General features: G+C 38.4%; 1 protein-coding gene across 4 annotated transcripts in view; it reads right to left on the reverse strand.

The window, feature by feature from the left end:
* drpr (multiple EGF like domains draper) overlaps nucleotides 1-17,347 on the reverse strand; it is a 174,012-nt gene that overhangs the window by 38,995 nt on the left and 117,670 nt on the right. For all 4 annotated transcript variants that reach the window (XM_083110765.1, XM_083110763.1, XM_083110761.1 and 1 more), the window contains 3 exons: nucleotides 4,859-4,985; nucleotides 2,529-2,697; nucleotides 950-1,196 (listed from right to left, as the gene is read on the reverse strand). In XM_083110765.1, the coding sequence (XP_082966891.1) occupies nucleotides 950-1,196; nucleotides 2,529-2,697; nucleotides 4,859-4,985 (543 nt within the window). The remainder of the gene's footprint in view (nucleotides 1-949; nucleotides 1,197-2,528; nucleotides 2,698-4,858; nucleotides 4,986-17,347) is intronic.

Genomic DNA, 17,347 nt, shown 5'->3' on the forward strand with positions numbered 1-17,347 from the left:
TCGACGCTGGGTAGGTGCCGGGGCCGCTTTCACCGTTCCCGGAAAAGTTCCCGGATTTGAACCGGCCGGGGATCGAACCCGGGACCTTGAGCATGGTAGTCAGACGCGTTACCGACTGAGCCACCGCAAATGATTGTGTAAAGAAAAGAAATATAAATGAAACATACATAAGTGTTCATATGTAGTTTGACTGCTTCTAACAGTTAGAACCATGGTGGTCCAGTCAGTAGGGCATCTGACTGTCCTGTGGGAGATCCAGGTTCTATTTCCAGGGTGGGAATTTTTCAAGCGATGTGCCTGCATGGAGTAGCCCGGGGGTTCACCCAGGCTCTAATGAATGGGTACAACCCTGGGGAATAAAGGTGGGTGGAGTATAGTGCTAATCTCACAAACTGCCAGGATTATGAATATTGGGGCCTCCCTCCACCCCATCCCCCCCCCCATAAGCCTTCATGGCATGTCACAATTATGACACTATATTGGTACTGGGTGTATTGAAATGTTATGAATATATATTTTAAAATGTGCCCTCTAAAACTTAATTATTAATTAAATTATAAATGAAGTTAAGATTATTAACATAAATGAAAGTCATCTAGAGGAATTTGTCACAGTAAAATTAACACAAAATTTAACAATATAATGTTAGGTATGACTGAGCTGAAGTATTATTCTGAGTGAGTATCGAGCAAAGTATAGACATGAAAATTTCATAATATATCTAATAATATAATAAAATAAAACTGTGATAGATACTATAATTTAATATTTTATGCCCTTATCTTAAATTTGGTATAATATTCAAGTGAATCTCTAATGGCGAGAATACTAACACCAAATATTTTTGGTTCAAAATGTTAAACCCAGATGCTGTGTCATTATTGGCTAATCATTAATCTCCCCCCTTATCACATAATTACAAAAATATTGAACCTTGAGCTCAACTTACAGTGGGCCAGTCCATCCTGCAGAGCAATGACACTCTCCAGAAATGTGATAGCAAGATCCTCCATTCTGGCATCGACATTCTTCCGCACAATCTTCCCCGTATCTGTTGGGAGGACATTCCAGGCTGCAGTGCTCCCCTGTCCAACCTCGAGGGCAATGGCAGACACCGCTGACTGGGTCACATGTTCCGCCGTTCACGCATTGGCACCGATTCTGGCAGTTCGTTCCCCAGCGATCCCTTTCACAGGCTGAAAAACAAAATTGTAGCCAATATTATTCTTAATTCATGAAATTTTTGGAATACTCTATGAAGAGAATTATGTCTATGCAGTTTTTTTTTTCTTCATGGTCTCCTCATGCTTGAAACAACTCAACAGCTTCCGTGCCACTCAGAAAGAACAAAAAGAGAAAAAAAAAAATGTCTATATGTATATGTAGCATATCAGATAGATAACAAAGTACAAATCGAAAATGGAAGGACAATGTCTTTTGTGTTTTGTCTTTTACTGAAGTAGTTCATTTTGAAAAAAAAAATCATGGTAAGAGTTAATATGCTGTGCCTTATTCATAGTGTGACACATACATCCCGTTTTGACCAGGACAGTCCCATTTCAGAGGCGTGTCCTGGTCATCCCATCCATATTATTTAAAAAGCACTATTTGTCTCGTTTTATAAAAGTATAGGAGTTAGCTTGAAAACAAAGTCTAAATTTGAGACACATTTCATGATAAAATAAAAATGTTAATGGGATTTGGACTGTGTTTCAAGCACCTCATAACAATCAATATGTTGAGAACATTAGAGCAGATAGCCGTTTACTGTTTAAGTTAGTATTGTTTTGTGTGTATTTCGTTATATGAAGAGCAGTGAATAAGCATGATCAAGAAGTGTACATGTAGTTTTAATAGGGACCTCCAACAAGAATTTAAATCCCTGTATCTTGACACAAACTCAAAAGACAAATCTCATGTTGTGTGTCCGATATGTGAGGCAAGTTTTTCGGGTTTTTATGACAGCATAGATCAATCATCAAAGATTGATCAGAAGGGACCAGAAACACTATGTAAATCAATCGAGATAATAATAATTAATACCTTTTGAAAATGGAAGATCATATTTAATTTATTGTTTACAATGTATGTGATCTATACTTCAATAAATAATAATACATTAACAATAACAATTATTTTTTAATTAGGTCTAACCGATTTTTAGTAAAAAAAAAAGGTGGGAGGATTAACTGACCTCTTTTGGGTGTCCCATTTTGGGGTCAAAATATTATGGTCACCCTACGTACTCATAGCCTGGTAATAGTGACACCAACACACACACGGAATACGTTACACATAATCCTTATAGTAATGATAAACAGAAAATATAAAATTAATTAATAAGTAGCTAATAATAATAAAAAGAATAGTGAAAGAAGAAATAATGACAAAAAAATTCCAAAGTGGTGATTTCACTAGTTTTCATCCCAGTGATGTTTGGACAAATTTTCTCACTCATATATACATTCACACTTACTGCAAAAACTTAAAATATTAACAGCCAAAAGAATACTGAAAGCAATACTTACAAACATTACACGTTGAGCCACCAAACCCTTTCTCGCATTTACATATCTCAGGTGCTATACAGGTACCATGTACACAGCTGTCTGAACATACGGGAACACAATGCTCTCCATTTTTGTCCTGCGCATAGCCTTTGCAGCATTCTTCCACTGGACGGGTTTTTACCAAATTCTGGAAAACAGATAATTTCACATTTAGTGCTACAAGATTCAAAATAACTAATAACTAGTGTGGATGTCTAGGCAATGAAAACTGCAAAAATAGGCAGGCAAAAAGGCACTAAACATACAAATAGGCAATGATAATAGGCACTGAAAAATGCAAAAAGAGGCATCTCAGAATGATAATGAAAAATCTTTAATTCAAATAGCTCATCAAAAATAATATTATGTTCACAACATGTACATATCAATATATTTATATGTTGTTATAAAACAAAAAATTCCAAAATAATAGATGCTTAAAATGACACTCATCACTGGGTTTAAATAACTTTGAAGTAACAAAAAATATTTTGTATGCTGTTAGAGAAAATAAGCACTAATGATAGAAATAGGCACTAATAGCCAAAACAGGTTATTTTAGGCAAAACAGAATTTACATGAAATGATTGGCGTACCTGTACCCTAAAAGGTTTTTTTTTCTGTATTAAAAGCCTACGAGTCTGTTTACAGGGAGAAAATAAGCATTTAGGACAGATCCCAGTACAACTGTACTTATAGTGACTGAATTTATATAAGCATATTACTCTAGAATGGCACTGCATACTGAGACTAATGACCATAAAATTGCCAAACACTGTAAATTCAGAAATAATTCTGGCATCAGAAATTCTCTTGTTTGGACTGTAAATTCAATGTAAATGATAATAATTTTGTGAGTTTCCTGTTACTTAAAATATTTTTTTTTTCTTTTCCCAAGATGTTAGTTGGGCAGATGCATTATGGAAATATTCTTAAGTGAGGGGATATCATTCCCCTGCATTCCTCTGCTCTCAGTTGAAGCACTGATTATTACTATTATGATTTTGTTCGACCATTTATATTGTATATCATCATCGTCCCCACCACAATTTGGATTTTCCCATTAACAGCTCTTAAGTGTCACACTTTACAATGAATTGAATTTACCATGCAAGTCATTTCTATATCTTCTGAGTGATCTTAATTTCTCATGACCTCTACAGAACAATTATCAACTAATTCTCATGACTAAAAATGCAATGAATGCACTTATTTCAAGTTGCACAACAATGATGATTCGACAGATATTGCAACAATTGAAAAATATTGTGCATGTGGCAATGTTATGAGAAATAGCAAATTTAAAGGGAACTGAGGTTTTTGTCAAACTACTTGTTGTAATCCTCAGAATTTAGTTATTCATTAGGCTACTGTATTAAATTCATGTATAATATAGTCAGCATCAGTAGTAGCGATTAGGGGGGGGGGGGCAACTGCACTCCCTTCCCTTTTTTTGCTGCTTTTGCCCCCGCACTATGCTAAACCTTATCTACCAGTTTTGGAACCCAATCACTACCACTGGTCATCACTCTTATCAAGTCATATTATGTAAGAGAAATTTCAAGACAATCTACAAACTGCATATGTTCGATATCATTTGAGGATTTCATCAATCAATGCAGGCTTAAGCAGCATGTGAAGTATTGCGTGTCACTTGTTATTTCCTAACATTTCTGTAAAAAGTGTCTTGCAAAGGCATAAATTTCATTCTTATAAAATTCAATTTGTGTAGGAACTCCATGCTGACAGTACAATGAATGCACTTCTTCTGTTACACATATCATCGAGAAAAATTGTGTGATTGGATAATTAAAAATAATTAACAATACTTTTAAATTACAATAAATACATTCCATCTACGTTACCCCCTCCACATTTCCATTATTTTGCTTTCCCTACGAGACCAGAGTTTTTGGATACCCTGAATGAAAAAAAACTGTAAATCAGAAGGAGCAGTGCAATAATGTCAGACCCTGATTTATAAATGTGGAAGCCCAGGGTTTGATCTCAACTTGTAACCCCAAAATGCAATTTCAGTTGTAACTTTTAGGCCAAGTCATGCAAGATAGTTATATTTTTGCCACATTTCAAATGTATCATTTTCTTTTCTTTTTGTGGCTTTCTTCAAAGCATTGTTCCTCCTGTGGAGGACCCTTTGTATTTGACAGCCCAAGGTTGTAGTCCCCCCCCCACCCAAAAGCCTCTCTACATCCGAGTCTTATATAACATGTATGTGTGTGACAGTTTCTACCAACCTGTCGATATCTTGAAAATGAAAACTTTTAAGATTTTAAACTGGTATACCTTACCTGCACTTTGTATATAGTTTTAAAATTTATTTTGTACTTGGAACATCGTGGAGGGAAGTCTAGGCACCATGTGTACTCTCTAACTTGATACGGCTTTTGTTCTGTGACTCTCACTGTGGTTGTGTATCTGAAAGAGAAATAATAATAATAATATTTATTCTACATATTGAAAAATGTTTCTAGTCTACGCAGGCAGATGCTGAATTTATTTAAGTAATCAGTGGCGTGTCCACAAATTTGGAAAAAGGATGTTGTATCTTTTAGGGAGAATTCACACTGAAGCGACAGGTGACAAAACATGACACAGTTACTACATTTTTGTTATTAAGCCATACAGCAAATCTTGACGTTTGGCAATTTGATTGATGTGTACTGTTTGAAGAAAGAAAAACGTAAAATGACTTTGTGTTAAGTCAACAGTTACTGCTGAGGCATCAAAAGAACTTTTCAATTTAATTTTTCTAAAATTTCTGAAGCTTACTATTGTACCGTAACTTTTTTTAAAAGTAATACGAGTATTGTATCAATAAAAAAATTATGAAATGCAAAATGCAATTTAACCGTACTGTTTTGCTTCTTTTAAAGCTGACAACCAATATACTAATTAATATTTGTTTACTTAAGCGAGGAAATTTAACATTTTAAAATCTAAAAAGGCCTAAAACTCAGTGTTTTTAAGTTGTTTTTTTTTAATTTCCGGGGGAAGGCCTCCGGACCCCTTATAAACTAGGGGATATTCAATAACCCTCAGGTACATCATATGCTTTTCCCAGGGTCTGCCCCCCCCCCCCCCCCCCAAAGCAAAAGCTCAAACTCCGCCCATCAACTTCCATGGAGGCAGTAATAATATATGCCTCCAACCAGGCAAGCCTCTCCAACAAAACTCCCCCCCCCCTTTCCCAAAACGAAAATTTTGATCCACTATCCCCAGTGATGTGCGTCTGCGCGTAAACAACGATAGTTTACATTCTACACGTGGACTATTTTTTACACTTAGATTACGTAATCTATGTAAACAACATGGCGAAAGGTGATAACTTAGGAAAGGGCGCCGTGGAATTAAAAGAAAATTATACTGCGTATCAGTTGCCGATTTGTGAGAAGAATTTTTCATACTCTTTCTTCCAAATTCGAACAATTTCTCACCTAGGAAGAAATCTAATATAGGAAATATTCTAGTGTTTTATGGGGAAAAGACCACTTTTGCCTCACGACTGCCATCTGTTGTTGTTTTTTGCATACTATTTATATTTTTCCATAGTTGATAATAGAAAAGAGAAATTTTGTTGGAAATGGGATTCTTTTCATTTCGTTAGGAACCAATATAGTTGAAAATGTCACTTTCCTTTCATGAAACCCTTGAAAATTAATTTTAATGCACTTTAGATTGTCTACGTAGTCTATTGTCTACGCGTCGATTACGTGTAAACAACGCATGTAGACGTAAACTTATAGTCTACGGCACATCACTGACTATCCCCCATAACAATGTTAAATTTCATAAAATCTATAAAATCATAGCCTATTTTTTTAAAAAAATAAACACCGCACACTCTCTAAAGGTAAACATAAAGTTCAAAGTACATATAATATAATGGCTTCACTTTATCAGGCAAGTTTAAAAAAAAGTACAAAGTTTGTACTGCACAACACAATTGAATCAGTTTTGCTTACATTTCCACCAGATGTGTTGCAACAGCAATTATAATCATTCATGACTCAACAGGAACTTGTTTTTACAGATGATAATCAGAAATTTTCCCCTCGGTTCAAGGAGAGGCCATTTTTCTTTACTTTGCTTATGCATGTGCAAGCATTAACTCTGCTTGTGGTGCCATGTTGGTGAATAATGCAGTGGATATCATGAATGAAAACAAAACATTTTTGTGTACTTGTTTTGATAATAATTATGTAGTAGGCCAAAGGTAAACAGACAAGTGGGTTTCAATTAAGTACAGTTTTAGCCAAAAGTGTCATAAAAATAATAAAAATACAACACAGCTTCTTTGTTCGTCTGTCTTTGAAACACAGAAATACACAAATGCACGAACTATACGTTCGCTTCGACCCCAAAATAGTAGATGATAATTTTGTATTATTAATTTTATACTTGTAATTTATAATTAACACTTTCTCTCAGAAAGGGCAGAGGAATTTTTTTGAAACATTTATTTTTAGTTTTAGATGTACTTCATATAAGGTTAGGGTGTAGGAGGATAGGAACTCTATTGATATATCTAAAACAAAATTATATTTGAGGCATGAAAAGGTGCAGAGAATCCCCACTTTACATGTAACAAAATTACATGAGGTTCTAAAAACATTCTGAATTTTCACCTCAACAGCTTTTCTTTTCCTCTTTTACCCAGTGATGAACTCCCTGGTACCTAAAGCCCCTATCACACGGAACTGGATTTCTAGTAGGTTGGCGCTGAACTAACTTTTTAGGTAGCAATCATGGCTGCCTGGCTGACTGCTTGACTGGTTTGGAGGAATAGGACATGTTCTAATTGCTACTAATTCTTCGACTAGATTCTGTGGAACAGCCAATCAGAGCAAAGTTTCGCCATGTGAAGATAATCTGTGAGTTTGCAAAGTAGCGTTTTTTGTCTGTGGTTTCCGAGTGCATACAGCACGAAAGGCATGTCGAGTATCATCTATGGTGACTGAGTGCACGGTGTTTACAATTGAAAAAGCTAAAATATTCTTCCATACGTGTATAATGAACGTTGTAAAGTATGTATTTTATCAGCGCCATTCTTCTCTACCTAAAACTATTTAATACGACGCGATATTCCTCTCGGTTGAATAGTTATCGTATTTTAAAAGTGTGAAGTGATACGTTGTTTACATCTCGCGCGGCCGCCATTATGGGAACGAGAGACTATCGACAAGTACGGTGTCAAGTACCGTGTGAGACGAAAACTAGCAAATGGGTAGTCAGTCCAGCGTCAACTAGAGCATTCGTACTAGAAATCTAATTCCGTGTGATAGGGGCTTTACATAAACACTAAATCATTTTCTCAAAATTAGGGCAGTTGCAGGCTCCCGCAGAGCCAAATGGCTCTAGCCTTTAGTGAAAACGGTCCCGAGCTCAATTTCACTTTGAAATGTTGCGGCAGTCATTAATTTCCAACCGCAAATTGATCAGAATTTGATCTCATTGTAGCTCTTATCAGTACAGCGCAATAAAGGTACCTTGAGTACAGCGATACTATCCATGGAAAACTCTCGTCTCCCTTATCGCACAATACTTCAGCAACCTTGCGTTCTGACGTCACTAGAGATGGAATTTCATTTTTAGACAAAATGCCCAAGTTGTTAGGTTAGGCTAGCTAGGTTTAGTTCTCTTAGCATAAATAATACATTTGCAGTGTATTTATGCTCATAGAACCAGACCTATCCGAACGACGTAGGCATTCCTCGTCTGACGTCAGAACACAAGGTTGCAGAAGTGTTATGCGATAAGGGAAACCCGGAAAGGGGTGGCTCTTGGCCGTGGAAAAGGTGTCACTTGGAACGCTCCACTAGATGGCAGCTTAATCGATTAGACGAATCTTAAATTACGTATTACTATAAGCTCTTTTCCAGTCTTACGGCGGGCGCCCTATAAGCTGGCAAGGGGAGTGGGGAAGCGACCAATCCAGGACGATAAGAAACGCAGCAGCCAATAGAGCGAGGTTCACCCAGTACAGCTGGCAGCCGACGAGAAGAGCGCTGGCAGAAGAGGTGTGACGTACTGCCAGGCGACTCCACTCTTTCGCGTGGGGGAGGTGCTCTTCCGCCAGAACTCCTGTCGTCAGCTTGACAATGACCCGCCAAGAAGAAAACAAGACTTCCTTCTCCCCGACCACCCCCAACCACCCCCAAATTCTGCAAATGAACCTGACCCTCCCTTTCCCTCTGTGCCCCGTCTCCCTTCATTCAGCGATCTTCTCGTCGGCTGCCGGCTGTACTTTTTTTTCCGCCGCGTCGTCTCTCTCGGTGCCACTGCTGTTGTCTGGTTGGTCTGCTGCGTAATTTCCGCACCCCACTTCGCTGCCAGAACTAGAGCCGGCCGCCGCAAGAGTGGAAAAGACCGTTAATATTCAGTAAGGGCAAGCAAGATTAGTTTCTACATCGAATATAAAAATATTGTGCTCACATATACACTAAACACACGGTTAAAGAAATAATATTAGTTTAGTCCGTGGTTTCTCAACAACACAGTGGTTGGAAAAATCCGATAGAGGTCTCTACCAAAATCTCACTTGCAATGGTTACATTTGCTACATGGTAGTTTGCGATCCTTAGGGTAAATTTCTTATATCGGACAAACGGCTGAAATTTGCTACTTCATTTAATTTGAATATTCGTACTTACGTATTCTGCATTGAGAAACATTGTTGAAGGAGACATTCTCTTATTTCACGGAAATAAGCTCTATTTGCAACACATCGAGTAAGTTTTCTTCGTTTCTTTTTGCCTTCGGTAACACGCAAAATGGCGGTCAGTTTCACTACCGTACTCGGCATGCAGTGTTTCCACCCCACTGCACCGAAAAATACCTTAGGCCCACAAACCATTGACGCATAGCCCCACGAACCATTTCCGGTAAGGTTAGGTTAGGTTGGGTCACGTTTAGGTTACAATAGTTAAAAATTGGTTTAGGAAAAAAATGCGTAGCTCCACACACCATTCTCGCATAGCCCCACGAACCATTGACACATAGCCCCACAAACCATTTGCGAAAACGTACCTTCTTCAGTTACAAAAACACGTGTTTGGAAACACTGACCGGCATTGACCGTGATTACGTCATCACACACACGCAACATCCGGCTGGAAGGAAATGGATGCAACAGCTTTCGTGCATCGGTCACACATTTATATCGAAAAATAGATGATTTACCGTCAAAATTCAATGAACGATGCGAGAAAACACTTCCCCGAACTTCCACAACTATAAAGAAACTGCATTCGGCAAGTAATTTCTCCTGTAAATTTAAAGAAATCCGTTTGTCCGATATAAGAAATTTACCATTTTTCAAACTGTTGACGTCTTGAAAATGACCCATTATTTTCGGAAGGAACAGCAATATGGCGGTTTGAGAGAAGGATAGAGGCCATGAAAGGTAAATTAAATCTTGTCCAGGTTTTTTATTAGTCTAACTTTGTTTGAAAGACATTGTAGAATATATTTATTTTCTCATCAAGATTTAAGAACTATGCACACGGGCAAAAAGATTTCATGTGTTACTTTTTACGATTAAACCAGTAACCACGATCGTTGTGCACAAGGAAAGTAGGTCATCCCTGCAGGCTCAGTATTATCAAGGTAGCAATTTTTATGCATTTTTGTTTCCCATGTCACTGCAGAAAATGACACGGAGCAAGTCGAAAGGTACCATTTTCACTCGTGCGGTTCCTCTCGCCCCTCCCCTTCCTTGGGGATAACAGAGTATAATATCGCAACGGTCGAGTGACGCTTCATTTGATACATTTCTTTAATACTGTTCTGTCGATGCCGACACGGCAGAGTAGGGACAAAATAGAGGACTAAAAATGTATTCAATCTCCTTTCCGGCTCAAGTATATTAGCATGAACGTAACTGGCGAGGCTCACCGAAAAGCTTAGTTTTGTTAATATGCCTGCTTTTCTTTAAAATTTGCCTACTACAGTGCTCTCGCGACAAAACAAGGACCACGAAGCAAGTAAACTAATTCTTTTTTTGTGCAAATCTGGCAGACATTTGATTTAGAGTGCCAAGATTTGCTTCATGGCATTTATCATAGTTGGGCGCTTGCCAACCTGTTCAAGACGCACATAAATAATTAACACGTTATGGTGCTAAAATGACCTTCGGAATAAATGGTGCCGTTCCTAGCAGCTAAGTACTTGCAAATGATACTGTACTTCTCACACGTGTCAACAAAAACGTACAATGAAACTAATGAAGACGACAGAAGGAGCAGCGGGGAACTGTCACTCCCGGCTGACCAGACAGTTCTCCAAGCAAAATAAAAATATTATTTTAGACTAAATACAATTTTATTCTCCCCGGCATTTTTTCTGTAGTCGCCACCCTTTCTACGATTTACTTCCCCTCTCAGGCTATGTCCTTCTTTCTGACCATTCATCAAGAATTTTCCGGTTTGGAACTTACTTGTAGGCTGGCTCAATGTTTAGCGCTGTCGCCCTTGGTGCAAGCGGGCCCGGTTTCGATCCCCGACTGGAGAGACAATTTTTTTTGTGTTGGGCCAGCATCGTGAAGGCAATTGGGAAGCTACTTGAGAAAATGTGTGATGAGGTTCGGTGTGTTGACCACTTAGGTCTTGGCCTTCAAATGGGTGACACAGAGTTCAGTTTTAAAAACTTAATTTCTGAAAAGATAAAGCAATAAATGCGGACCCAAAAAGAAAAGAAAACATTGTAATTAGGGGAGAGGCCGAGTGCGCCACATAAAATCTCTCCATCTAAAGTTCTAGATTCGAATCCCGGGCTGAGCATTGTTTCCTTGCAGTTGCCAGTGTTGAAAATGAGATCAACAGAAAAGAGACAAATCACTGTAGCATGGATATAAAATTCAATTCCAATTAGCTAGTTTTACAAAGGCGTAACACACTATCAAAACCAGACCAAGGTTATCGATTTCTATTTAAATGCGTGTTTCAGGTAAAATGGCATCTCGCCCAATGTGTGAATATTCTTAGCTTGGATTATAGTACTGGTCATTTCTTCTGCCCACTGTTGTTGCGGTTACAACTTTAAATAGCAACAGCGTATAATCAAACAACGAAAGGTTGATACAACAATCTAAATCTCGTGGAGTTAAAAACATCTTAAGCATTTAGTGATTTCTATGGGGTAAATATTGATCCACCACCACATTTGAAACTCTCGCCTGGAAGTAGTGTCGAATGTGTAAATCGGTTTAGCTTGTAGTTCGCATATTTTCCGAGGGAGCATATCTTTACGCTACAGTAACAGTGAAAAATATCAGATTTGGCCCCAACCTGGCAACATATCCATACTCATCGTCGCAATTAACATACATAAAATAACCAAAATATGAATAAACACTAATATTGACCCACCTGTCAGGCAGGTATCTAGAAATATGTACGTATTTCGGCGGGATCCGAACCAAGTGACTCAGAAATACGTAATAATAATTTTTAAATGTATTGTTATTATTACATGTATATTAAAAAAATATTTATATATTTTGTTTTAAGTCCACTTTATGCACAGTAAGGCTAATCGAGGCTGGACCTACAGTTTAAAGTAAGATCCGAACCACTATGTGCCTCCACCGGGTATCGAACCCGCTGTATAGTAAAAAGACGCTATAAGAATAGAGTACATATTCATCTAGCTTACATGTAGACAGGCGCACCCAGAAATTTTCTATGAGGGGAGGGTTTCGACCAAATGAAAAACATGAATCTGCCAGAAAATGCCTCTCGTAAAATAATAATAATAATAATAAATGGTGTGGTTCTTATTCTCAAGCAACAACTTTGGTACAGGATGAATTGAAAGTTCTGCGAAACGATAGATAAATGCTTCTGTGGCGTTCCAAACAATGATTCCTGTTATTTGAACCTACCTGATACAAGAATGAGAAATTCTCAATTATAAAATTGTGGAAAAAAGTAATTTGCTGTATAACCTGATGGCCTAAGGGGGGAGGAGGTTCTGACCTATGGTTCTGACCCCCATAAGCCCCCCCCCCCGTTTCGGTGCGCCGTGCTTGCAGTTAAGATGGCTAAAATTTGTCTTAAAAACACCCATCCTGGCAAGGAAATTAATGTAAAAAAAAAGTAGAAAATGAATATTTATTAAATAACAAAAAAGGATGTTAGGTTCAGTTGATGAAAAGTTACTGATTAATATTTTAGTGCACATAAAGTCTTATGATCCCAATCTAATGTCGGCGGAAATAAAGAAGCCCTCAACTGCACAAGAAATGCTAAAGAAGTATAGCTTGATCATTTAATTTTTGTAATTGGTAACTCTTTCGGGATGCAGGAACTACATCAATACGTCATTGTCACCTGCATGCAGACACCTTGAGAAAGAGGGAAAGAAAATGGCAGGATGTTTACCGTTTCGAAACACAGTCGGGACAAAAACACCAGTCTGCATTCCGAGCTGCAGCTGAAGCTTTGTGGTTTCGATTACAGGGAGGATTGCATCAGCCTTCATTTTACACCCCGTGCGTAAAGAGTTGGCGCAAAACAATCCGGAGAGCTGTCCCGCAGGCAGAGCAGGGTGGCCAAGGTCGTGAAGATGTTTGGCCGCACACCAAAATAAATGACGTCATACCAGATAGGCATCCAGTCTTGCACATCCCCCACGTTCAGCAGAGAATTCGCTGTGTAAGGCAGGTCAACACTAATGAATCAAAGCTTTTTATTTGTCATAAATTGGGCTAAATTGCCTCAAATCACCAAATTATGCAAAATAAAGATTACATCTATGACCAAACATCTCTACGAACATGGCCTAAACATAAAAAATGTACCCTAACCAACAATATCAATTTCTAAATAGTAAATTGTGTCTTCTCACATAGCTTTCTTCCTGTGGCGCTTTATTTACGTGCGGATAAAACAGACGAGGAGAAAGTAAACACAAGTATAGGCACCTATAGGCCTATAGGCGTCGAAATGTTAATACTACAGGCTAGCATATTTTCACATGCTTCTTCTTGGACACCTGCCGCCTATTTTATCTATATTCAGTGTGTTTGATTTTTGGTATTTAGCGTTGCTTTTCTGCCAGTTTTGGCTAATCGCGATAATGAGGATGGGTGGTGATGATGAAATTGATGAAGAGACACTCACAAAGAACACCTATGCGCAGACCTGGATTGGAACCCGTGACAGCTGGCGTATTCAGTGTATGTATCTACACAAGGGTATTGCCTTACAACGCCGATCCTAAAAACTTTTAATAAATCGTACACAAACAATTATTTTCATCTGCAGGGGGCTTCGAACGAGCGATCGAGTTGCCCCTCTCTAGGGCCGGCTCTGTACTGAATCATTCCTATTGTGAAGGCTATTGCTGGAATGTCTGCAGCGTATTGACAGTCTCTAAGAGAGCGGAAACCCCCGATGAAGGTCAGCAGAAGAAGAGAAGGAAGTAATGTGAGCTTTGGCGGAAGATGACCTAAGAAATGCAGGAACTACACCAAACGCAAATGTCTGAATTGTTAAAATAGAAATGACTGCGACAAAACATGCGGCAGGAACGGGAAAGTTAGTTTTTTCCTGCTAATAGGTCATTCGCAGCTGAACACGGTGGCGCTGTCAGACAATTGCGTTCTACTGGGCTCCGTTTCGGCTGATTCTTTCTTTAATTATTTTTCTATCTCAATCGTAAGTCTGTGAAACATTTTATGAATTTAGTACAGATAAACGATAAAACTGACATTGGTAATTCTGATGACAGAACGACACCTCACCAGTGGCGTGCGGGGGATTGGTGGGGTCATAGCCCCTCCCTCACTTTGGCCCAGTATTCCTAACAGAAAAAAAAAGAACGCCAAGGGCAGGAAAATGCCAAATAAGGGTTAACTACTAAAGATGGTGTACGTAATCCCCTCCTTTTGAAAATCCTGGGCACCCCACTGCACCTCACAAATGCTCAGTGTCTACCTTTGATGATGCGTCACAAATGTAACCGATACTGCATTTCGTCCCATACGCGTGTTAACATATCAGCGGTGATACGGTTGCAAAGTTCCGGGAGATTAGCGGGGAGTGGAGGCTCCTTCTGAAATTGTGCTCGAAATCGTCGCAGCGGACAAGGTGCTTGCGTATTCCAACGCACAAAACGCCATGAGCGGCTACAGCCTTAACATCTTGGAAATACATGCTGACAGCACCAAACCTGACATTCCTAACCATGGCCGTATTTAGAGGGAGGGTTTCTAGGGTTCAAACCCCCCCGAAACTTCTGACATGTTGGATTAATGGAAGTTCATAAACCAAAATCTATAACTCATTTTCAAAATTTTTTTCGAAGCATCTCAAAAGTACAAGGAGACAATGTTGAAACGATCCATCTAGAATTTTCATACATTTGGAATTCTGAAATTTGAGTGAAACAGGATTTATTCTCGAAATCGCAGCCCACCGGCGACTCCTCCATTTTCACTTGTGCTGTCCTCTTTCCAGTGTTCCTGCTTCACAAGGAATATAGACTGAAAATTTCCTCACGATTGTCCCAAAATTCCCATTCCAACTTTTAAATTCCCTGTCCGATAAAGTCGAAAATCCCCCTTGATAGGAGTTCAAACGTAAGATCTCCACTTTCGTAGCGCATTACATTCGAGACTGAGGTTATACAATCCATGCACCAGGCTCAGTTTTTAAAAAGAATAATTGGTTCCACACTTTTCAAAATTCCAAAAATTAAGTTTTAAGGTCAAACAACAAAAACTTTGACTAAAATTTCTATCTAACTTTTAAAGCTTTTTCTAAAAGGTATCTAAAATTTAATAACAAAGTATAATAATTGTGCATTTCAGTACACACTCTACGAAATGTAAAAAAAAAAAAAGCCTTGTGCTGGATCACTCATCTGCTGCATTGAGTAAGCTCCCTCGAGGATATAACAATAATAATAATTATTATTATTGGTATTATTATTATGGAAAATAATTGTTTTATTATTAAATTTTAATTATTATTGTATAACTGTTATTATTTCTATTATTCAAATTTCTGGCAACACCCATGAGAACAATTATGAATGAACCCCTCCCGAAATTTTTTCCTGCCTACGCCCATGTTCCTAACCTATCCACGTATGCATATAATAGCTTAAATGGGCAAAATTTAGTCTGCCTAACCTATTTACATGCTTGTTTCAGCTATTATATGCATACGTGGTTAGGTTAGGCAGGTCAGGTTTGATGCTGTCAGCATGTATTTCGAAGTTGCTAAGGCTGTCCCTAGCTGCTCGTCAAAACGCTTTATCACGTTTGCTGCATCCTAGCGGCGCTCGTGCGGTTTCCTACAAAATCTTTGTTTGTCGTTCTATTGGCATCAGAATTATCCCTATCCATTACAGGGGCGCCTGAAGTTCTGGGCGACTGCCCGGGGCGCCGTTCTCAGGAATTAGCGCCAAATCCTTCTTTCTGATTACATAAGCGTGGTTATTTGTTTATTTTTTAAGTCCACTTTTTTTGGAATCCGATCAATTGGATGCGTGGCTATTTGTTTTCAAAAGATTTCTATTTATTGTTGACAACAATTAATTGAAGTTACTGTTCAATAATATATTAAGTACCGGTATCTTACAAAACCATGTAAGCTAAGAAATTACTGTTGTTTTGATGTTATATAGGTATTAAAGAACATGTTTGTTGCACGTTTGTGTTTATTTAACAGCAACATGCTAACTAAATAACACCATTAATTTATGTCATAATGACCGTAAATATAAAATAGTAGGAGGACCAGGGTAGAAAGACGTAGGGAAGGGTGGAAAGTATGGGCGGCGCCGAGAATTTACCTCGCCCGGGTGAAAATGTTCATCTTGAACCGCCCCTAAACCATTACATAGTTTATCTATGGCGAATTTCTAAATTGCTTTACGGACTTCTAAATCATGGTGCTTCTGCTTCTACATCTTTTCTCTTTGTATCATGTTGTATCTTTATTCTGTCTCGTTCCTTCTTTCTCTTTTTTTCTGCGTCTCTAGAGTTTGTACAGTGGGATGCATAAGTATTGCCAGCAAATATCCATCACTATGTTTATTCCCTTTGCTTTACACAACGAGAGCTTCAATAATTCAAACAGAACACCAAAGAACCTAACTGCTGACAACTTCTGCGCCAGCATACGTAATGATCTACAGTGATGGACAAAAGTATTCATACAAAGGCATTGTCTGAATGAAACATGTTATTATACAAATATGACCGTAAAGGCAAGTCAAGTCTGTAGCACATATGCTCCATTGGAATGGCAAGAATAGAAACGCAAAGCAATTGTGTGCATGCAATTGAAATTGTCACAATAAATGTGGGTAATCCTTAGATAAACTGCTTTCTGGATGGTCATAAGTATTCATACGCCAGGTTATAAACCCCCAAAAAAGTTCGTGAAACAACCGTTTCCAGCATTCAGTGCCAGATATTTGTTTACTGCACTTGCACCTGTGTAAGGAAGTGGTTGGTTTGGTGTTGGCGTGCTGCAGGAAGTCAAATGGGCCGCAAAGGGAAGGAAACCACGATCGAAGAGAGGAGAATTATGATATCATTATACCACAATAAGAAATCATATTCTGAAATCGCAGACATAGTTGGGAGAAGTCGTGCGACTGTGCAAAGTGTCATCAAACGATATAAAGACACAAAAGTGCTGATAAATAGGGAAAGGGTTGGGCATCCTCAGAAACTTACTTCGAGAGAGAAACAAGGACTGTTGAGAATGATCAAGAAAAACCCAAAATTAACACCATCAGCAGTGTCGGCACATGTTCACGAC

This window comes from Lepisma saccharinum, chromosome 24 (assembly GCF_977018435.1).
Source record: "Lepisma saccharinum chromosome 24, izLepSacc3.1, whole genome shotgun sequence".
NCBI classification, from domain to species: Eukaryota; Metazoa; Arthropoda; class Insecta; order Zygentoma; family Lepismatidae; genus Lepisma; species Lepisma saccharinum.